This window comes from Zootoca vivipara, chromosome 9 (assembly GCF_965207765.1).
Source record: "Zootoca vivipara chromosome 9, rZooViv2.hap1.1, whole genome shotgun sequence".
NCBI lineage: Eukaryota > Metazoa > Chordata > Lepidosauria > Squamata > Lacertidae > Zootoca > Zootoca vivipara.
Genome location: NC_142592.1, coordinates 53,307,661 through 53,330,686, shown reverse-complemented (window position 1 = coordinate 53,330,686; position 23,026 = coordinate 53,307,661). Strand labels below are relative to the sequence as shown.

The following is a 23,026-nucleotide window of genomic DNA, read 5'->3' as shown; positions in this document are numbered from 1 at the left end:
CATCCTTGACCACTGGTTCTGTTAGCTAGGGTTCATGGGAGTAGTAGGCCAAAACATCTGGAGGGCTGCAGGTTGGGGGTGCCTGACCTAGATCATCTCTTCAGAAAAAGCAATCTACATTTCAGAGTATAAAAACAATTAAAAATAATCAAAAATTACAAACTACAGTAAACTATATTGAGTTATTGAGTATTATAGAAAGTACGATGGACCAGTTAAGGAAAAGGAGGGAAAATGAACCCGGCCAGATGGGCGGGGTATAAATAATAAATTATTATTATTATTATTATTATTGTTATTACTTGACAGTCTCATCTCTTATATACCCAGCAAATCCCTGTGATCTGCAGGAGTATTTCTTCAAGTTCCAGAGGCCCATGGTGCTTTTAGTGTGGCTGAACCTGTGAAGTGGAATAACGTTCTGTTGAGATATGACAGGAGTCCGCACTATCTGCACTTTCCAGAAGCAGTTGATATTTTGTTGTTGTGACAGGCTTTGCTACAGGTTTCCACTTGTTAAGTTTTTAGTCTTGTTCTTAAATGTAGTCTTACTCTTGTTTTTAAATGTATTTGTTTTTGTGTGTTCAACTGTCCTTCTGATTGGTTAAGAGCCTAGTAAAACTACTTTAAAATTTGTTCTCTCTCCCCGCCCTTCGCAAAATATTATTACAATTACTTTAATTCTGGTTTAATTTTGTTCTGATGCCTTGACTTCCACCCCATTCCTAATTGACTTCCCACCTTTCCCAGTATAATGAGTTGCCTGGGTTTGTAAGCAAGTTTGTAGGATAAAGGACTGTTCTATTCGAGGCAGCCAGGAAAACAAACCACGTGGTGGCAGTCGTAAAGACCACAGGAGCAGTGTTCAAAACTACCAGTAACCAGGTGCCAGTCACCTTTTTGAGACTCGGGAACACCCACTTGGGACCAAGTGGAGATTTTCAGTCGCAAGGTTTTAAAAAACTAATCTGGCTCTGGTGGATTGTGAATATAAAGATTTTATATGGTGCTTACCTGTTTTGATACATGAAGATGATGCTTTTACATCTTGACTGATAGGCAGTGATCTCGCCTTTAGACAATATTTGGTTTGACAGCAAAAAGAGCTGTGTTCTGACTCTGAAGAGTTAATTTTCTGTAAATAACCTAGTCAGTTAATGAGTCTTTCAGTAGATAGTAAATCAATCTGATGAAGTTTGTGAACAGGTAGGATTTTATTTATTTATTATTTATTTGTAAAGTCCTGTGAAAACACTAGTTCTGTGAAAACACTAGTCAGTTTCCTCTGGGATATTATTGGCTTAATGCCGCAAGTTAAATCTGATGTTGGCTAGATAGAGTAAAGGAACTCCAAAGCTTTTATGGTGGAGACTTACACTCCAGGATTTTGATTTTTATACAGTTGCTTAAATTAAGTTTGCTAACTTGTTGCTGATAGGTTCTAGATGAACAATGTGGATCATGAAGATTAGAGCTATTTTAATCTCTGTGTTTTATTTGGTGTTACATATTATACATGTTACTATTTTGTAACTTATTTATGCTGTTGCCATTTCTGTGTAGAACTGGTTTTAGTATTGAGAGATAAGCATGTTATAGTAAATATATTGTCTTTGTGGCCTACTTAAGATGAAATTCTAGCATCCAGAAATTTCATCTAAGAAAAAAAGGGATATCAGTAATTGATTGTTCAGCAGAGCAGCTGTTGTTAATTGAGCCGTGTTGAACATGAACATGTTACTTGGTTGGCTGGTTGCTGGATTCTCTCTCTCCCCCCCCCCCAGCTGCTATGAGTATTTTGCTGGCTTGGACTCCCTGAGGGAACAAAAACTCCTGGGCCTGCTGTTTGACTCTGGTATGCTATCTGTTTGGAGAATAAAGTCTGCAAAACAGTTTGTGTGCTGCCATCTGGTGATGACAATCAGATATACAGTACAGAAAATAAATTTGGGTTATGTCCATCACTCTTAGAATCCAATATTGGTTCTTTGTTGGATGCTGTAGCCTTTTTGTGTGGAGGGAAACAGCATGTCCCATTCTGAAGCAATATATAGTTGTACTTCCAAAACAAAAAGTATTTTCCTACTTTTTGTTTGCAGCACATTGCCATTTTACAGCTCTTTTAAAATGCAACTAAGTAAACTAAAACTAAAACCCTGACTAGTTTTCACTGCAAAGCAACACTAAGACTGTGCTATAAATCAATATATCGTTTGATACTGGGTTTTACATCAAATCGTGATAACCGTTGACATTGCAATTTATCGCAAATGTTTGTGTGGTATACAAAAAGCACAATGTTGGAAAAACAGGGAAGCCAACGCTTCCTTCTGTGTGTGCAGCCCTTTCCAACTCCACCTCAGACCGCTCTTCCCTGCCTCCCACAGTGGCAAGAAATCGCTGCAGCATACTCTGGTATCTCCAAGCTCTCTGAAAAATGGTTAGCAGTCACAGTCCTTCAGTAGCAGCAAATCGCTACAAGTTGCTACAGCAGGCTGATTCCAATTTCACCAAGCAGATACAATATTGCCAAACAGCTTTGGGAAACTTCTCCCTTGCCAGGATTTGGCATTAGCATGGCACCAGGTGCATTTTGTGCCTAAATATTCTCCATTTGAGAGCGCCTCCAAAAGTCTGGGTGCCATTTTTCGTCCCTGGCTGATATTCAAGGATTTCTGAAATGTATGTAGTTTGAAGCTTCAAAGTATATTTTAAGGATAGACAATGTGTTAAGGAGATTCCTGGGCCGTCTGCGGGCTGGATTTAGAAGGCGATTGTGCCGGATCCGGCCCCCGGGCCTTAGATTGCATACCCATGCTTTAGGGCTGGCCAACAGGTCAATCACGATCGACTGGCTGATCCCCAGGAGGCTCGCCGTCGATCGCGGGCTCATTTTCATTTGCTTTTCCCTAGGAGCAACTGGCCCCATCTCCTGTCTTCTCCCTGCATTTTATGCTGCTCCGTGGAACGAAGAGCAGAGCTTCTGCATCAAGACCTGTTGCCAGGGCCATCTTAAGCACATCCAGCGCCATGGTGCAAAGCTCCCTCCGGCGCTCCCTCCCTTTCCCAAAATTTAGCCTGGGGCTAAATGGATTAAAGGAGGAAACGCACACACGCATTGTCACGAGTACAGGAAGGAGCGCCGCATGTGTCCGAACCTAGGAAAATATGTCGCGTCTCTTAGGAAACTGCGACCTTAATCGTTGCTAAGAAGCAGCGGGGAAAAGGTTTGTTTCTCCCCCCCCCCCTGGTCGAAAGATGCATTTCCCTGCTCCGCCACCCTCTCCGCCCCCTTTTTTTTTCTTAAAAGATTGTGGATGCAAACATCAGAAAGAGAGATGTTTGGGAACTTAAAAAGGGAAAAGAAAGAGGGGGAGAGGAAAAAATAAAAACCCACCCGATCTTTTATGACCTCCCCACACCCATGCAAACATGGAGCCAGTTTGCAAAAAAAGGAAAAAGAGAGATTCTTGCCCCTCTTTGCAACTTGATCAAATGTTTTTCTGCCCTTGTTCAAACTTTTCCCTGCCGTTGGGCCCGCTTGCTGTTGCCTTTATTTAACTGAGAGAGAGAGGAGAGGGAGAAGGGTGTGTGTGTATGTGGGTGAAGAGCAGCCATGGAAAACGTGGTTGCTCTCCTCTGTCCTCGGCCAAAGTAACTTCCAGCTTTCTACCTGGTTTCCCCTATTTTAAGATGTAGTCATAAAATAAGCCATAGCAGGATGTTTAAGCATTCAAGGAATATAAGCCATACCCCAAAAATAAGACATAGTGATAGGCGCAACAGCAATGCTGGCCGCGGCAGGAGGAGGAGGAGGAAAAAAATAAGACACCCCCTGAAAATATGCCATAGTGTGTATTTTTTGAGGAAAAATAAATATAAGACTGTGTCTTATTTTCGGAGAAACACGGTAGCTTGCAGTTGTGCAACAGGCAAAGAGAGGCTTCTTGTTGCCGGGGAGAGTAGAGCAGTGACAGAAGAGGCTGGAGATGCTGTGAAAACTTTCTCGCAGAGGGAGGAGCCGCTGTTGCCGCTTGTTGATGGTGGAGGTGGATTGAACTTTGTCCTGTCGGTTGATAAGTTTGCTCTGGCTCCCCCCCCCCTCCGGCTCTCCCCCCCGCCTTCTTACCTTTTTGTTAACACTATCTGTCTCTCCCTCCTCTCCCAGTGCTCTGCAATGCATCCTTGATGGGTTATAAAAGAGGAGGGGAGAGCAGTTTCTCTTAGCTCAGTACGTTTGTGCTCCTTTGCCTGGCTAGGAGAGAGAACGAAGAGCCCAGGTCCCAATGGGCAGTCCCAAATTCGGCAGGGGCTTCAGAGCAATACCCGAACTGCACTCTTCCTGGGGAGATCGTTGGGGTTTTTAGTTTAGTTTTAGCTGGAGGAGGATGTAGTTGCAGGGAGTGGAGGCCAATTGGGTTAAAAGATGCTTCTTCTCATCCAAATCGTTGGTTAAAAATAAACTTTGCAATAAACTTTGCAGTAGGAGGGGGAGGGAGAGAGATTATCTGAATGAATTCCTGAGCTCACACCTTTTAATATGGATGAGCATCAGGTCCTGCAACAGGCTGCAATGGGTGTTGCTGGTTGGTACAGTTTGCAACATGGAAGGAGCAGTGGGGGGAGCCGAGAGTGGGAGGCAGGGAGGAGCGGGGGATGGGAAAGAGAGAGAAGCTGTCCCAACTCAGCAGCATCATCTGCTCAGCACCACTGCCAACCAACTTTCCTCCATGACACACACACAAAAAGCAAGCAAAAAAAACACCCAGCCACCTCTAGCTCCCTCCACAAATGCTACATTTGCAACACCAGCAAGTGTATCCCGCCGCTTGAAAAGGGGGGCACTTTCTACCTTTCGCCGCAAGTGTCCTCCTTCCTCATCCCCATCCATCCATCCGCACGTACACCCCAGGTAGTGTGGTTGCTGACCTTGAGCCAGACATCTTGGAGAGTGAAGTCAAATGGGCCTTAGAAAGCACTGCTAATAACAAGGCCAGTGGAAGTGATGGTATTCCAGCTGAACTATTTAACATTTTAAAAGATGATGCTGTTAAGGTGCTACACCCAATATGGCAGCAAGTTTGGAAAACTCAGCAATGGTCAGAGGATTGGAGAAGATCAGTCTACATCCCAATCCCAAAGAAGGGCCGTGCCAAAGAATGCTCCAACTACCGCACAATTGTGCTCATTTCACACGCTAGCAAGGTTATGCTTAAAATTCTAAAAGGCAGGCTTAGGCAGTATGTGGATCGAGAACTCCCAGAAGTGCAAGCTGGATTTCGAAGGGGCAGAGGAACCAGAGACTAAATAGCAAACGTGCGCTGGATTATGGAGAAAGCTAGAGAGTTCCAGAAAAACGTCTACTTCTGCTTCATTGACTATGCAAAAGCCTTTGACTGTGTCGACCACAGCAAACTATGGAAAGTTATTAAAGAAATGGGAGTGCCTAATCACCTCATCTGTCTCCTGAGAAACCTCTATGTGGGACAAGAAGCTACAGTTAGAACTGGATATGGAACAACTGACTGGTCCAAAATTGGGAAAGGAGTATGACAAGCTTGTATATTGTCTCCCTGCTTATTTAACTTATATGCAGAATTCAACGTGAAAGGCTGGACTGGATGAATCCCAAGCCGGAATTAAGATTGCTGGAAGAAATATCAGCAACCTCAGATATGCTGATGACACAACCTTGATGGCAGAAAGCGAGGAGGAATTAAAGAACCTTTTAATGAGGGTGAAAGAGGAGAGTGCAAAATATGGTCTGAAGCTCAACATCAAAAAAAACAAATATCATGGCCACTGGTCCCATCACCTCCTGGCAAATAGAAGGGGAAGAAATGGAGGCAGTGAGAGATTTTACTTTCTTGGGCTCCTTGATCACTGCAGATGGTGACAGCAGTCACGAAATTAAAAGACGCCTGCTTCTTGGGAGAAAAGCAATGACAAACCTAGACAGCATCTTAAAAAGCAGAGACATCACCTTGCCGACAAAGGTCCGTATAGTTAAAGCTATGGTTTTCCCAGTAGTGATGTATGGAAGTGAGAGCTGGACCATAAAGAAGGGTGGTCGCCGAAGAATTGATGCTTTTGAATTTTGGTGCTGGAGGAGACTCTTGAGAGTCCCATGGACTGCAAGAAGATCAAACCTATCCATTCTGAAGGAGATCAGCCCTGAGTGCTCACTGGAAGGACAGATCGTGAAGCTGAGGCTCCAATACTTTGGTCACCTCATGAGAAGAGAAGACACCCTGGAAAGGCCCTGATGTTGGGAAAGATTGAGGGCACAAGGAGAAGGGGACGACAGAGGACGAGATGGTTGGACAGTGTTCTCGAAGCTACAAACATGAGTTTGACCAAGCTGCAGGAGGCAGTAGAAGACAGGAGTGCCTGGCATGCTATGGTCCATGGGGTCACGAAGAGTCGGACACGACTAAATGACTAAACAGCAACAGCAGCATCTGTGTGTCCCCCGCCCTGTTATGCTCCCCATTTTCTCCTGTATGGCTATGCTAAGAGCGAACATTGATGAATACCCTCTGATGTAGAAGGCACATGAGGCACCCTTGAAGCTGCTTGCAAAGAAGTTTGTGGCTATCCCAGGAACAAGTGTGCCGTCTGAAAGTGTGTTCAGCACAGCTGACGATGTTCTTCTAATACAAAAGGCATCTCTATTGCCATAGATTGCCAAAATGCAACTTTTCATTGAAAAAAATTAAATTTAATAATTTTTGTTCTGTTACATTTTATTTGTTCTTTCTGGTTTGGCTTGGTTTATAAAAGAAAATTAACAATCAGATTCAACGGTGATTTATATTTGCATATCTTTTAAAGTGTTACACTGGCTTTCCTTTTTTCTTGTTTAGTAATGTACAGTGGTACCTCGGTTTACGAACACCTCGGTTTACGAACTTTCGGTTTACGAACTATCCTAACCCGGAAGTTAGTAAACCGAGGTGCCGGAGGTCTACTGAGTGTCCGATGCCTTCGGGGAGGCCGGGCCTTCGCTCCGATGCCTCCTGGAGGCCCGCAGCGAAGGCCCGGCCTCCCCGAAGGCATCGGAGCGAAGGCCAAACCTCCCCAAAGGCATCGGAGCGCCGGATACCTTCGGGGAGGCTGGGCTTCGCTCTGATGCCTTTGCGGAGGCTGGGGAGCCGCGAAAGCGGTCCCCGGCCTCCGCAAAGGCATCAGAGCAAAGCCCCAGCCTCCGGAAGGCATCGGAGCCGGGACTTCGCTCCGATGCCTTTGCAGAGGCTGGGGACTGCTTTCGCGGCTCCCAAGCCTCCGCAAAGGCATCGGAGCGAAGTCCCGGCTCCGATGCCTTCCGGAGGCCGGGGAGCGTTTCCGCGACTGGGCTGTGCAGCCGCGAAAGCAGTCCCCGGCTTCCGGTTGCCGGGGACCGCTTTCGCGGCTGCACAGCCCAGTCGCGGAAACGCTCCCCGGCCTCCGGAAGGCATCGGAGCGGCTTCGCTACGATGCCTTTGCGGAGGCCGGGGAACACTTTCGCGACTCTCCCCGGCCTCTGCAAAGGCATCGGAGCGAAGTCCCGGCTCTGATGCCTTCCGGAGGCCGGGGAGCGTTTCCGCGACTGGGCTGTGCAGCCGCGAAAGCGGTTCCCGGCAACCGGAAGCCGGGGACTGCTTTCGCGGCTGCACAGCCCAGTCGCGGAAACGCTCCCCGGCCTCCGCAAAGGCATCGGAGCGAAGTCCCGGCTCCGATGCCTTCCGGAGGCTGGGGCTTTGCTCTGATGCCTTTGCGGAGGCCGGGGAGCACTTTCGCGACGCTCCCCAGCCTTTGGGACTTCGCGCCAGGACTTCGCTCCGATGCCTTCCAGAGGCCGGGGAGCGTTTCCGCGACTGGGCTGTGCAGCCGCGAAAGCGGTCCCCGGCTTCCGGTAGCCGGGGACTGCTTTCGCGGCTGCACAGCCCAGTCGCGGAAACGCTCCCCGGCCTCCGGAAGGCATCGGAGCGAAGTCCCGGCTCCGATGCCTTCCGGAGGCTGGGGCTTTGCTCCGATATCTTTGCGGAGGCCGGGGACCGCTTTCGCGGCTGCAGCCCAGTCGCGGAAACGCTCCCCAGCCTCCGCGAAGGCATCGGAGCAAAGCGGTTAATCCGTTCTAGGGGGTGTTTTTCCTCGTCTAGAACGGATTAATCAACTTCCCATTACTTTCAATGGGAAAGTTCACTTCGGTTTACGAACACTTCGGTTTATGAACAGACTTCTGGAACCAATTGTGTTCGTAAACCGAGGTTCCACTGTAATCAATTTTTTAGGGAACATTCTCGTACCTTACCTTTGATATCTATGCTACTGATTAATTTTAGAGAAAATGTGCTAATTTAAACTGATACAATAGTACTGTAGTGATCGTTAAGATCTTAGGGATTGGGTAAGAGACACCCCCTTGGTCTTCCTCCACACCAGCCTCCTCCAAGGAGCCACTGGATTCTGCAAGGGCAAACCGAGGTACCCTCTCGCCTAATCCCGGTTTTTATACAAAACTTAACCTTGCCACCACTGTGCTACACGAAAGTAACGCAGACAAAAAACTATTGGTAGGGACGAGCAGCCAGGTCCCAGAATTAGCTTTGGAGTCGAAAATATTCAAAACCCTTTTTAGAATTTATTAAGGAACAAGAAATAAGTAGCAAGCTACAAGATACAGTTCTCATCAAAAGGTTACAAATACGAAAGTAAAAACATTGTAAATTCTCACTAACTTGCACATAAGTAGCGAAGGTAACATAGTCTAAGTCCCTTTTATGGTGTATCTTGAAAAAGATACGACGCAGGAGCTGGGGTAGGAGGCAAAGGAACCTGTCTGCCCACAGCATTACTTTCTTGCGTTGGAATCCTCGGTACACTTCCGTGCGTATTCCTGCTTCCAAAGTTTCAGAAAACTTCCTTCTTGGTCCAAACCAGCAGAGTTTGATCAGCAGCCAGAAAGTAATCAGCCTCTGTGTAAATAATGTAAAGCAGTTCTTTCTGTAAGAAAGACATGGAGGTTTCGTACACCCCAGGTAGTGTGGTTGCTGACCTTGAGCCAGACATCTTGGAGAGTGAAGTCAAATGGGCCTTAGAAAGCACTGCTAATAACAAGGCCAGTGGAAGTGATGATATTCCAGCTGAACTATTTAAAATTTTAAAAGATGATGCTGTTAAGGTGCTACACCCAATATGCCAGCAAGTTTGGAAAACTCAGCAATGGCCAGAGGATTGGAGAAAATCAGCCTCAGTCCACTCCTCGTGAAAGTCCCCAACACGTTTGAATGGTCTTTTCCTGACAATCCTCTGCAGGCTGCGGCCATCCCTGCTGTTTGTGCGCCTTTTTCTTTCACACTTTCCCCTCCCACATAACTTTCCATTAATGTGCTTTGATACAGCACTTTGGGAACATCCAACTTCTTTTGAGGCTTTCCCTCCTTATTGGGGATCTCAATGATTGCTTTCTGCACAATTGTCAGGTCAGCAGTCTTTCCCATGATTGTGATTCCTACTGAAGCAGACTAAGAGACCATTTAAAGGCTCAGGAACCCTTTGCAGGTGTTATGGATTGAGTAGCAGTAAACTATTCTAATTTTCTGAGATTCTGAATTTGGGGTTTTCTTCAGCTATACGCCATAATCATCACAATTACAACAAATAAAGGCTTGACATATATCGCTTTGCGTGTCATGAGTCTTATCTCCTATATTGGTTTCACCTTTTAAGTTGCATTACTGAAATAATGAACTTTTTGACAATATTCTACTTTTTTGAGTTTTACCTGTATTTGGAGTCTCAGTCACTAAAAATCAGACTGATAAAGGCAAGAAAAGGTGCACAACAGCAAGTGATGAGAGAAGAATTAAGAGACAGTGCCTATGTGACAGAAGAAAATAATCTGGATGTATTCAAGATGACACGGCACAGTGTAATGTGAAGTTGAGTGCAAGGACTATTCGGCGCAGGCTGCAGGAATATGGTCTAAATTCCAAGGAAAAGCCATTTATATCTGTTTGAAAAGATTAAACTGAGCTAAAACCCATGTTAATTGGACAGTGGAACAATGGGACAGTTATTTTGAGTGATGAGACCAAAATCTCCTTGCTTGGTAGTGATGGCATGAAATATGTGAGAAGAATCTGAGAAGATTTACATCCTACTTTTATTACACCTACCGTGAAACACCTGGTTAGTGTTATGATCTGGGATTGTATGACAGCAAAATGTGTGGGCAGAATTTGTGTCATTAATGGGAATGTAAGCCCAAATATACATAGCCCAGACCCTAACCCAATTAAAAATCTATAGATCCAACTAAAGAAACTTGTTATGTCAGAAGCTACACAGCAACAAAACCCAATTAGAAGAGACAATAATTCAATCTTGGTTTCACATTATTACAGCTGCAGTGTAGGCTCAGGCCCCGAGGCCTATGGCAGGAAGGTTTCTCAAGGATCACAGACACAGTCATTGGAGAAATAGAAAGTAAGTTTATTGCTCACAGCAGTAGGCACAGCGGAATAATATCGCAAAGGCTGAGCATGGGGCATCAGTGCTCTGGATTTATATACCCTTTCCAGGCAGCATTAGGCATTACATATTCATATAAAGGTAAAGGGACCCCTGACCATTAGGTCCAGTCGTGACCGACTCTGGGGTTGCGCGCTCATCTCGCATTATTGGCCGAGGGAGCCAGCGTATAGCTTCCAGGACATGTGGCCAGCATGACAAAGCCGCTTCTGGCAAACCAGAGCAGCACATGGAAACACCGTTTACCTTCCCGCTGTAGCGGTTCCCTACTTGCATTTTGACGTGCTTTCGAACTGCTAGGTTGGCAGGAGCTGGGACCAAGCAACGGGAGCTCACCCCGTCACAGGGATTTGAACCGCTGACCTTCTGATCAGCAAGCCCTAGGCTCAGTGGTTTAACCACAGCGCCACCTGGGTCCTTACATATTCATATACTGCAGCAAAATTAAGCCAATAAGCTTGGACACAACCCTTCCTTTGTTCTTATAAGATTACTTCTTTTTCTTGCAAAAGCTTAGCATTTGTATTATATACCTGTAAGGGTGCTGTTACGGCTACTCTTGAGTAACGACGTCCGAGTCTGCCCTGTCTTTAAAAGTTTTATTGTGCATATTATTTACAGTGCAAAGATGGTAAAGAACATGACCTCTCAGTCACTCGCAGAATCCGGGAGTGGATGCTTTGCTATGTGTCCAGCATAAAAGCTTGGGAACCCCAAAATGCCGCCCCCCACTCTTGCGTTTCAGTGCATGCCTTAAATCAGGCGACTGATGCGGCTGCCTGCTTTCCTCCACCTGTTGGTCAGGGCGGTGCAAGGGCTCTCCTACGTTGCTGAGCCTCAACTGCTCCATCCCGCTCACTTCCTCAATTCCCCCACCTGACCCACTGCTGCCGCTCTCACTGGTTGAGGTGCTGGTGTGGAGGATGGGCAGAGGCTCCCTGTACCGAGGTCCCCTGACAATACCCATATAAGGCATTTCCTAGGAGCTGTGGTATGTGTTAATAAAGCAACAATCCCCTTTCTTATCAGACATCCTGCTGGGTGACCATCCAAACAGAACATCCTGACATCCTGTTGTACCAGCATCTTGTCTTGTGACTATGATGCCCAGAACATTCCTTCTAACAAATTGCAACCAAAATAGATTGCAAACATCAACACTAAAGCAGATCAAGTAAGAGACACAGAAAGTATAATTTTCTAGCAAGGCACAATGGCAACAATAAGGCACATTACTGAGAATCTCCATGTCCTTTCCCTGGGCATGCTTGCTACAGCAGAACTAAAAAAATTGGTTCATTCCATGGGAAGGTGGTGTTAGGTCATAATTAAAGCTAAAGGTTACCTAAGTATGACATGGTGAGAATTTTTGTATATATCATTTTTTCTGTGTTTCACATTTCTTCTTTATGACTGCTGTTGTAATAATCTTTCATAAATGTTCTTGCATTACATTCTTCATTAAATTATCTTTCTATTGATATATAACTTTATAGTATTACTATAAGTGGCGTTATGAACCATCACACCTCCGAAATACTTTCTCCAAAAGGTTTCCACAATTTTGGCCACGTGTGTGTGTGTGTGTGTGTGTGTGTGCGTGTGTGTGCGCAATAATCAGTGACCAATCTCATGTCATTTTACAATTGAACAGAAGAAATACAATTTTGGAATAATAGCCATTTTTTAAAATCCTTTGCAATCCTTTCCCCTCAGTTTCTTAGCATAATTAAATAGGTATCCTTTCAGTTTTGTAGAGATTTTAAATTTTTTTTTGTCTCATGTTGTACTAGAGTTAACTTCTGCTGCTAGAGCAAAGGTGGCTCACTTTACATTTCCTTATTTTTGGGCACTGTAACCTAAGCTAATTTTAAACCTTTGTTCTCTTCCCCATCTTTTTGTGAAGGATACTTGTGTATTGAGGGATGTTATGCTTTTAAGTGGCAGATCAATCGTAACCAAAATTTGTCACTTCTCTTTGAATATAGTCTCTGTTATCTTTCTGTGTAGCAATTCCACATGTATTGAAAAAGTATAGATGTATGGGGACCATGCATTATTTTTGTTTGTTTTTCAGAAACCTTATGTGAATACTGATACTACTGAAGATTAAATAAACTTGGATAAATTCAGAAATAACCAGTCGTAAGTATTGATTTTATTATTTAATTCAGTTGCTGTTCATTTTTTGCAGACCATAGAAACTAAGGGATATGTATATTTTAATGTGTTGCTTTACAGTGCCCTGTCATGGCTAATCACAGCTTCCATGAGTTTATGAAGCAGAAACATACACAACCTGTTTTTAATGCAGCCATCACCATCGTCCCCTCCACTTATGCTTGGGTTATGTTTCCAGATCCTGTGAAATTGTGTAAAGTGGGGAGGGTGCGGTTGAGAGGGGCTGGGAAGCAGTTCTCTCAGCAGACAGACCATGTCTGTCCCACCCGCCTGCCTTCAGTGACAAGAAAGTTGAGCTGGGGAGTTGGTGGTAAGCTTGGGTGATGTATCAATACATCTACCAGGACCAGTTTGAGGGCCAGAGTATGATGGCGCCTTCACCTGGCGGTGGAGGGACTTGGGAGGAGTGCTGGTTTCACTTGCGGCATACCATTAGGTGAAGCTGCTATTGCTCTCCAGCCCTCAAACTGCAGAGGAAGGAACAAGTTACATCAGAAAGGCCTGGGGCCGAAGCAGCTTGTTCCTCCGTTGGCTGCCCGCACCTCAGTGGAGTAGTTTTAACAGCCCTCACCCTGCCACTGGCTCACGGAAGCCGTGGCGGGGGGGGGGGCTTATTTAAATTGCTCTACACTGAGGGGTGCGCAGCTGCCTGAGCCTCAGCAGAGCAGTTTAATGAAGCTCTACCTCCTGCTCACTAACTCAGCTTGCAGCGGGAGGCTCCTCCCCAGCTGAGCGGAGTGGTTCAACGAAGCCCGCATGCTCCTCTGGCTTGTGTGTGAGCCTGAGAGACACCAGGTCTTGCTCACAGTGTAGGGCTGGTCAGTATATCTTGACTGCTTCTTCCTTCCCTGAGGTGGGAAGAAGCAGCCAAAATAAATCCCATACATTGTGATATATCAGCATGTTGCGGTATTTAGCTGCTGATATGTTGAAAACCAGGTATTGCCCAGCCCTAATATTCACACCAGTTACCCCTTGCCTAGTTAACCTGATCTTGACTGAGACCATGGTGTATGGGGGGACTTTAACCCCTGGCCCTGCTGCATTCCCAACTGGAATTGCCCCCAAGCCAGCTGTTAATTACAGAACAGCCACTTCCACACATTAAAGGCCTGATTGTGTTGTGCTGTTGTTTTGTTCGCCCTAACTTGGCTGTAACTCCTTGCATTGAATTATTATTATTGGCAGCCTGTTCCTGTGCTGGTTTATTTGGAAGTAAATTTGTTACTTCCTCCCACATACATGTGCATAAGATTGCCATATGTGTGAGAATTCACAAAACTACCTTTATGTATTTCCTCCCTGAACTTACAGTCAACTTTTTTTTTTGGTGTATTGTCAGCCCAACCCACAGGGAATTATTCTGCAGTTCCCACTTTTTAAATATTGCTGCATATATGACAGTATATTTGTTTAAAATCTTTATTTTCCCCCTCACTTGCCAGATTCCTGAAAAGAAAAGAACTATCAGCACAATGGATTGGAGCACAAGCTCTCCCCTGACCTCCAACTTTCAGACAAACAATGTTCAAATTCAGGAACAACATCAGTCACAACAATTTACTGCAGCAGGTTTTCAAGCAAATGCATCTGTTCAAAATTCTCGTACTTACTCTGGAAATGATCAAACCACGAAAATACTCTCTAATAGAATGAATCCCCTTGCAAATAACTTGCCTTTTCAAAATCCTGGAGGCTCCAAGACCTTCCATCATATTCTGCCTAAAACATCTGTACATAATGACGTTCAGCCAGCCCACCTTGTACTTATGCTACATCACAATTCACTTGGACATGCTTCCTCTGAGAATGTCCAGATGGCTGCTGACATGACTCAGAATTCGAGTTTTACAAAGAATGTGCATATTTCCTCCCCTGCAGTCATACAAGGTAGTACTGAAAATGCTGTGCAAAATATACCTCAGAAAACAGTTAATCTGCCTATTGCCTTGGATAGCTACAATAATCAGCCATTACAGAATCGTGCTAATTCTGTGACAACTTCAGTATATTGGCAAAAGCGCAAAAGTAATATATGTCCAAATGGACTGCCAACTACTACAATGCACTACTACCACGTTAATGGACCTGCTACCTCCCAAATAGATGCTACAGTGCCTTTCAACCAGGCATCAAGTCAGTACTCAAATTCTCAGCAGAACCGTTCAAGCCTCACAGCAGCTTTGCATTCACAATACTATGCCCCTAATACTGTAAGTCCTATACAGTATGGAGTACCAGCTCATCACAATTCCAAGAATGCAGCACAGACCTTCCCTCAAGATAGAAACCCACCACCATACCCAGTTCCTCCTGCACAAAAAAACCGTGGACAATTTGTACTTCCACAGGCAGTTGCAAATATATCCCATGAAAATGTTCAGAACTATCACAGTCCTGTGTTGGATCAAAATAGTAATCTGTATTCAGCTCAGCTTAGTGAAAGACATCAGTCTGTACCATTCACCCGAGAAACCAGTGAAGTAGGTAACAATCCATATAGTGTAAGTGGATATAGGACTGCAAATCAGCTTCCTAATGAACTAGCCAAGTCACCAGTTGAAGTTGGAGCAAGCCTTCGTAACAGTGTGCGGGTTGTTGGAACAGTTCCTTCTGCTGTACCTTTAACACCACAAACGGGTAGGACTTTGGAACAAGAAAAGAATCTAGCTAATGGCTCAAGACATTTTCCTGATAACTTGAAGGATAAAATAACAAAAGAGAGACTAGCACTGGATGGAAAAAAACTGCATGAATTGAAGAAGGCAGTGTCAAAATTAGATATGGACTTTAAAATGAGATGTAAAATGTACCTATCTCAATCTTCAGTACGGAATGGTCAGGCTGCTGATACTTCTGTTCACAATCAAAATGCTGCCACCTCACTTCCTTCTTACAATACCAATCTCAATCGGTCTTTGCCGCTGCCAAAGGATTCCAATCAAGCAATTCAGCTTCTTCCACATGATACCACTCAATCATTATCTCCTATGTCCTACAGTTCTGGTGAAGTCAAATATGTTCCTTTATCACTGAAAACCAATAATCACTTAGCACCCATTCTAAGGCATATGCTTAAAGGTACTACGGATGAAAATATGTTACTTAACGATCATATTGAAAAAGGAGGGTCCCAACATTTGGCCATCAAAGATAATTCATCTAGTGCTCCTATGCTTTCCAGCAGTGATGTATCTGAAACTTGTGTGAATAATATTGATGGTGCTTCTAGACTGAGGTCAAACATTACAATGGATTCTACCCAAGTGCCTTTGACATGCACTAAAAACGGTCCTGTTCATGATCTACCTCCCATCGATCAATTGGTGAGTTGGAGTAAGAGTGCAATGGAAATCACTGGCCAGTATTTTACTGACTATGTTCAGAGTTCAAATCAGAACTCACCTGCTTCAAATGGATCATCCTTATCAAAAAAAGAAGATGAAAGAGAGTGCATTGAGCAGAGTAACACTTGTCTGCAAAAATTTGAAAGAAAAACTGTAGCTGGGAGCAATGAAGATATTTGTGATACATTTAATTCAGCTTCTCTTCCGAAAGCAACTGTTCAAGAAGCAGGCACAATGCAGAAGTCCTCAGTTAACGGAAGTCCTTCTGTAATGACAGGAGTTAGTTGGGAGGTAGTAAAAAATAGTCTTGCTTTATGGACCAAAAATTTGCCAGAAACTTTGAAACACTTGCGTAAAAATAAAGATTCAACTTTGTCTTTGTCCTTATCAGAAGTTGATGGGAAAACACAGCAGACTTTGGAAAATCTCCCCAGTGCATTAACTCAGAAAGACCAAACTAAAGTTACAGTTGGATCAAATGAAACAACTACATCTTCTGTACCTTCCTCTCTTGGAACAAAACTTGAGGTCATAAATTCCAATTTACTGAAGGGTTCTTCTGAACTCCAAGTTGCCATTGTTACTCCATTAATAATGTCAAAAGAGAGCATTCAACCTGAAGTGCAGGAAAAAACGCATTCATCTCTGTTGGAAGTAAAGAATCCAATTATTGAAGAAAATAGTGTACGTAGTTTACAAGAGCTTAATTCCTTAGTACCAGCTGCTGAGGAAGCGGAAGGAGGAACTCTTTGTTCATCATCAAACACAGGTATTACTGTTAAGAAAGAAGATATAGATATGCATGAAAAAACCACCAAATCCAGTGAAGAAAACTTGATAGTGAAAGCTGAAATTAACAAGGATTGCTTAATTAATCAAGTTCCTCAGAAAGATGTAAAATATTACAAAAGTTCAGATTTGCAAGAACCAGGAGATACTGTTGAAGTTGTGCTGAATGACACTGTGTTGGAGATATCCAGTGTGTGTACTCTTGTACAAGGTGATGAGTTTTACAATTCACAAATAGCTTGCATTTTTAATAGCCCTTTGAAATCTAGTAAGAAAAATGACACTTCAGAAGAAAATCTGCCTTATTTGCATCATAGTGAACAGCATTCTGGCCTTTTGAAAAGTGATTCTGAAATTATCACGAGTGCCTCAGAAGGAGATACCTTTTTGCCATCCCAAGACTGCTTATCAGATGCCACTACAGAAAAGCTGTTAGATGAATTGTCGAGTTTAGAGATTCCTCAGAGTGGGAAAGCTTCAAATGAGGGGAATGTCATTGATTCTGAGGAAGGAAAAAGCATGCCCCAAAGTACTCCTCTTTCAGGAGAGAAACTTGAGCAGAATATACCCTATGATTATATTCATAGTGCAGACTTCGGCAGTGATAATGAGGTTTTACCTGTAAATAAAGGAAACCTATTCAGCAGTACTATTGCAGATGGAACAAACGCTACTGCAAAAGAGGATGCCACAAAAAATGCACTATGTGAAGAAAATCAACCAGATTCTAGAATCGACGCTGACGATCAACTGACTGAACTCTTGAAAGAATTTCCTTATGGAATCAGTTTTCCAAAGCCTTTAGAAAACCCAGAGAATAACAATTTTGTGACTAAACAAAGTGAGAAAGAAGATGAAGAAAAGCCTCAAAGTTCTGTGGAAACTCCCTCACAAATACAAATAACAATATTAACTTCTGAACAGATGAAAGAAATGTTTCCTGAACAGAGTCAATCTTCTTCTAACATACAAAAGAACTGTGACAATGACCAGTTTTCAACAGATTTTAAAGATGACTTGATGGAAGAGAATAAAAGGGATAGTCAAACTGATCAAGCTGTACCTTATGACAGCAGAAATACCTCAGCCGAAACAACAGCTGCAAAACCCAGTAAGGATAAATATTGCTGCCTCCTGGGTTGGCTATCTTCAACAATGGGAGTGGACCCGTGTAAATGCAGACTGCCTGAAAAGGTTTCCTCAAAGCAGAAGGTGGACATTTGTCCACAGTCTAAAACTATATCTAAAGTCAGACCAGAAACTGATGCAAAAACTGGTCTTCAAGAAAATGAATCTAAAATAGATCCTGAAATTGTTCCACTTTCATCTCTAGAAAAACTAGGTTCCCAAGAACTTAATATACCTGTCAAGCAGGAAATGGAAGAATTACCACTCCATACATCTTCTCCTACTTTGAAGACTGAAACAATTGAAATTAAAATACAGAACCACACACATGAAAGAGAGAATGTCTCTGCAGATAAAACACAGTGTCATTCAAGCACAATGGAAATGGAAGAATTATCACTCCATACATCTTCTCCTACTTTGAAGACTGAAACAATTGAAATTAAAATACAGAACCACACACGTGAAAGAGATAATGTCTCTGCAGATAAAACACAGTGTCATTCAAGCACAAAAGATTTAAAAGTGGTTGCTGCTAGAACTCTCTCCAAGATTGAAACCTCTGTTAAACAGAGACCATCAAAAGAAAAACTTGTAAGATCAAAGACAGATCATCGAAGGAGAATAGAAATAAAGCGCAACCCACGCCACGAAAGATATCAAATTAAATGGGACTCCAGTGAAACGCGCATCATTAAGGGACCAACTTTGAAGAGAAAAATGGCAATAGGAAAAAAGCATAAGACTTTGGTAAACCAGCATAATGATGCCATAAAGTCCCCAAATATAAACAGTATTAAAATTAAGAACCCTCAACATAAATCTACCATGCTTTCACCAGAACATTTAAATGTAAGGAATAAATTAGATTTTGAGAAAAACTACGGATACACAAAAAATATGGGGCACATGAGGATAAACAATGAACCAAGTAGGACTGAGCATATTGAACACAATGAAGAAAGTATTCAAAGGAAAAGTCTGAAGCTAAATTTGGAAAAATTTGCATATTCCAAAGAGAATAAAAATGCAGGCAATTACAGAAGTTGTTATTTAGATGCATCACCAAAACACATGAACCATGCTTCCAGTATACTTAAAATTCCCTTCTCAGTTAAAGAGCCTGTGCTAGATACTCATAATAGAGACAAGCCCCTTGAGAGATCTCTTTCTGATAAAAAAACAGGTTTCAGTAGAAGAACTGGTAGACTGTCAATTTCTCTTCAAAAAGAACAAAAGAAAAAATATTTGAACCAAGTTGCATTCAGAAGGATTGCACAGAAAACCATTTGTTTGACAAACCTAGATTCACATTCCAAACCAGTATGGCATGTGAAATCCAGTAGTTCAGCATTACGTGAAGATCAAAAGAACAGCAGCGTATCCTCTCAGCAGCCAGAAGTGGAGAAACCACAAATGCTTGAGTTCAAAATGTGCCCAGAGATATTGTTTAGAAAATCAGTCTCAGAAGAACAACTTTTAGATGGAAAGAATCTTCCTGAAAAAGACAAAACCCCTATCACAGGTACAGTATGATAAGATCAAGCCAACCTGTAATACAACTCCTGTTAAATAGGAGGTTGTAAATGCAGACTGGTTTAGTTTTAGTATTTCCCCTGGTTAAGTTTACATTTCAAAATGTGTTTTGTGTGTGTGTGTTGGTGTCAAGGAGCTGTCAGGTGAGCATAGTTCATCCGCAAGGCAGGAAAGAACTTGAGACACAAAATGCTTTTATCTTTTATTAACAGAAAGTAACAGCATAGCAGAGTTCCTCACTAGCTTCACAAAGACTGTCTTAGCAGGTAACCAGTGAAGTAATCTTAGAGATACTTAATTTAGATCAGGCACGTCCAACAGGTAGATTATGATCTACCGGTAGATCACTGGACGTCTGTGGTAGATCACTGGTAGATCACTGGCTCCCCCAAAGAACCTCAACAACTTTGGCTCCCCTAAAAAATGCTCAACATTTTAGCCCTTCACCCCCTAAAACAGGGCTTTTCTCTCGCCTCAGAAAAGCTCAACAACTCTGTCCTGAACCCCTAAAAAAAATGGCCTTCCTCCTTCCTAAAACTCAACAACTCTGACCTGAACGCCTAAAAATGAGCCTTCCTCCTTCCTAAAAAAATATCAACAACACTGACCTAAACCTCCCAAAAGGGGGTAGATCACTGCCAGTTTTAAACTCTGTGAATAGATCGCAGTCTCTTTGGAATTGGCCACCCCTGATTTAGATGATTAAAATGCATATACTTAACAGTCTGGGGAGCTTGAGTACATTCTTTTTAGGGTTAACATGAATGATGTGATTAATTAACACTTAAGCACCCAGAAACCTGCTAAAGGACAAGAAGGAAGCAGCTGGAGGGAATGAACCATTATTTCAGTTGTCTCTATACTAATGCACAGAGTATGGGATTCAAGCAAGATGAATTTGAGCTCATAATACAGGATGGCGAATATGACCCGGTGGGCATTGAGGAAACCTGGTGGGATGAGACTCATGACTGGAATGTAGGAATTGGGGGGGTATAGCCTGCTCAAAATGAATACACCAAACAGGAAGGGAGGAGTAGTAGAATTATATGTAAAGGATGTGTTCATTGTTCAGATCCAGGATCTGAAGCATAGAAGACAGAGAAACAACAGTGACCTTACTGTGGATGTCTGGTATAGACTGCTAAGCTAGACTGAATAGCTGGATGGTGCCTTCCTAGAGCAAGTAGTAGGTCCTCTGCGTGGAGAAGATGGGGAACACCTGGTTTTCCAATATTACATGTGAAAAGGATCTAGGGGGCTTAGTGAATATGAGTCAATAGGGAGATGCAGCAGCAAAAAAGGTAATGATATTGGCTACATCAGCAGACATATAATGGCCAGATCAAGGGAAATAACAGTACTGCTCTATTCTGCCTTGGTCAGACCTCACCTGGAATGCTGGGTCCAGTTCTGGGCACTGCAATTTAAAAAAGATACTGACATATGCTAGAACGTATGCAGAGGAGAGTGACCAAGATAATCAAGGTTCTGGGAGCCAAGCCAGAGGAACGGTGGAGCAAAATATTAGCTTTCCTCCCTGACAGTCAGTGTTCCACAACTGGGCTGGTTTTGGAGGGTCTTTCAGAGAAATCTACCATAATTATTTGACTTATTCAAACTTTTAAAGATCTGCCTTAGGTTTTTCATTTAAAGGTTTTTATTGACTTCTAACATTGGGAGAAACCTATTGTGTGTGGATGGTGCTATTCTGGTTACATAGAATAAATAAAAATGGAGAGGAGGAAGGGAAAGAAAGAAAGAACATTCCATTCTTCATCTGCTAGCTATATAATTATTCAACACCTCCACCCCAAGAGAACACTGAACAATCCACCTTCTATAGACCATATAAGATTATTTTCAGTTCTCACACCCAGATATCATAAGTTCATTTTTTTATTCAAAAAGTCTGTAAGAAGTTTCCAATCTTTAGTAAATGTTGACACTGATTTTTCTCTGATTAAACACTACAGTTTCACCATCTCAGCTAAGTCCAGTAATTTTAACATGCATTGGAAGAGTTTTGGTTTCAGTTGAAAATTGACCTTCAAAACCCTCAGTATCAGTTTATGTACTTGCATATAATATTTTAAAGCTTTTTTTATACATCCATCAAGCGTGATAAAAATGTCACTTCATTTTCTTGAACATTCTGTAAAGCCCACTGAAACAGACCAAAATTTCATGTAACTCAGGCTTTTAGGTGCAACACAACAGCCTCCAGGTAAATTCCCTTGAGTATTGACAAGGGGGGCATTTCTTGCAATGTGTTTCACCAATGCTTGGCTCTAGAGGGTTTCCAAGTAAAGGAAGTTGATAGTTGAGAAATAGCCAGTGAGAGAACAACTTTGCATATTTTGCGATCTATGAATACATGGGTTGCTTCAGATCATTGTACTACATTGACCGTGGGGTGGTTGTGGTTGTCCCTTACCCAAGTATATTAGCCTGAATTTCATAGATAACTGACTGTTTATTCATAACTTACAATCATCACTTGCAGCTGTCAAAAGTAAAAGAGAAGACTGGTTAAATTACAACCCTGTTAAGAGAAGAAAAACTAAAGAATATGAAGCTCAAGGTAACTTCTAAAATCCATATAATAGGATTAGAGCCAACCAGAATACAGTGGTACCTCAGTTTATGAACACAAGTGGTTCCGGAAGTCTGTTCATAAACTGAAGCGTTCATAAACTGAAGCGAACTTTCCCATTGAAAGTAATGGAAAGTGGATTAATCCGTTCCAGACGGGTCCGCGGAGTACTCAACATGAAACGTACTTAAACCGAAGCATGGGTGTAATTGGTTCCGGAAGTCTGTTCATAAACTGAAGCGAACTTCCCCATTGAAAGTAATGGAAAGTGAATTAATCTGTTCCAGACGGGTCCGCGGCGTTCGTAAACCGAAAATTTGTAAACTGAGGTGTTCATGAACCGAGATTCCACTGTATCACAAAATAGTGCAGAAGTTCTGCAGAATTCCTCATCAAAAAATTTGCAAATGTAATAAATGGGAGGCAGAAAGAAGTAAGGTAACTTTTGGGGTGCCCTGGGGGGAGGGGAGGGGGCAGAGGGAAACCCAGACACAAAAAATGGAACCTTTGAAGTGCTGGGCCCCGCGGGCCCCTCTTGTGGCAGACGAGGGCTCGTGGGAGGCCGGCACGAAGAAGGAGGAGGATTAAGTTAATAGTGTAAGAATAAGATTTTGAATTAGAGTAGAAAATTCGCCATAATCAATTAGAGAAGTTAGGAAAACCAGGAGGAAGAGATTTGAGGAAGTCATAACTACAATGTTAAGAAATTAAGATTTGGGAATTTATAGGTTTTTTTTCTTCTCTTTTTCTTTTTTCTTTTTTCTTGTCTTTTTGTTGTTGTTGTTTTGTTAAATTGGATTGTTATGCTGAAGAATCAGCTGGGGGAAAACCAAGCCTCAGAGAACCTCCATCCCTGTCCTTTCAGTGTAGCAGGGAGGGGATGAGGGGGGGAGGAAGGAGGGGGGAGGTCAATCCCAGCCAAAAATGGACCCGT

The 23,026-nt window shown here is 43.0% G+C and overlaps 1 protein-coding gene across 4 annotated transcripts in view; it reads left to right on the top strand.

Annotated features, from left to right (window-relative positions):
- RESF1 (retroelement silencing factor 1) overlaps window positions 1-23,026 on the top strand; it is a 28,043-nt gene that overhangs the window by 2,592 nt on the left and 2,425 nt on the right. For 3 of the 4 annotated variants that reach the window (XM_035126585.3, XM_035126584.3, XM_035126586.3), the window contains exons 3-5: window positions 12,593-12,660; window positions 14,142-19,485; window positions 22,003-22,080. In XM_035126585.3, the coding sequence (XP_034982476.3) occupies window positions 14,172-19,485; window positions 22,003-22,080 (5,392 nt within the window). In that variant the 5' untranslated portion in view covers window positions 12,593-12,660; window positions 14,142-14,171. The remainder of the gene's footprint in view (window positions 1-12,592; window positions 12,661-14,141; window positions 19,486-22,002; window positions 22,081-23,026) is intronic. The other variant, XM_035126588.3, reaches the window with a different exon arrangement.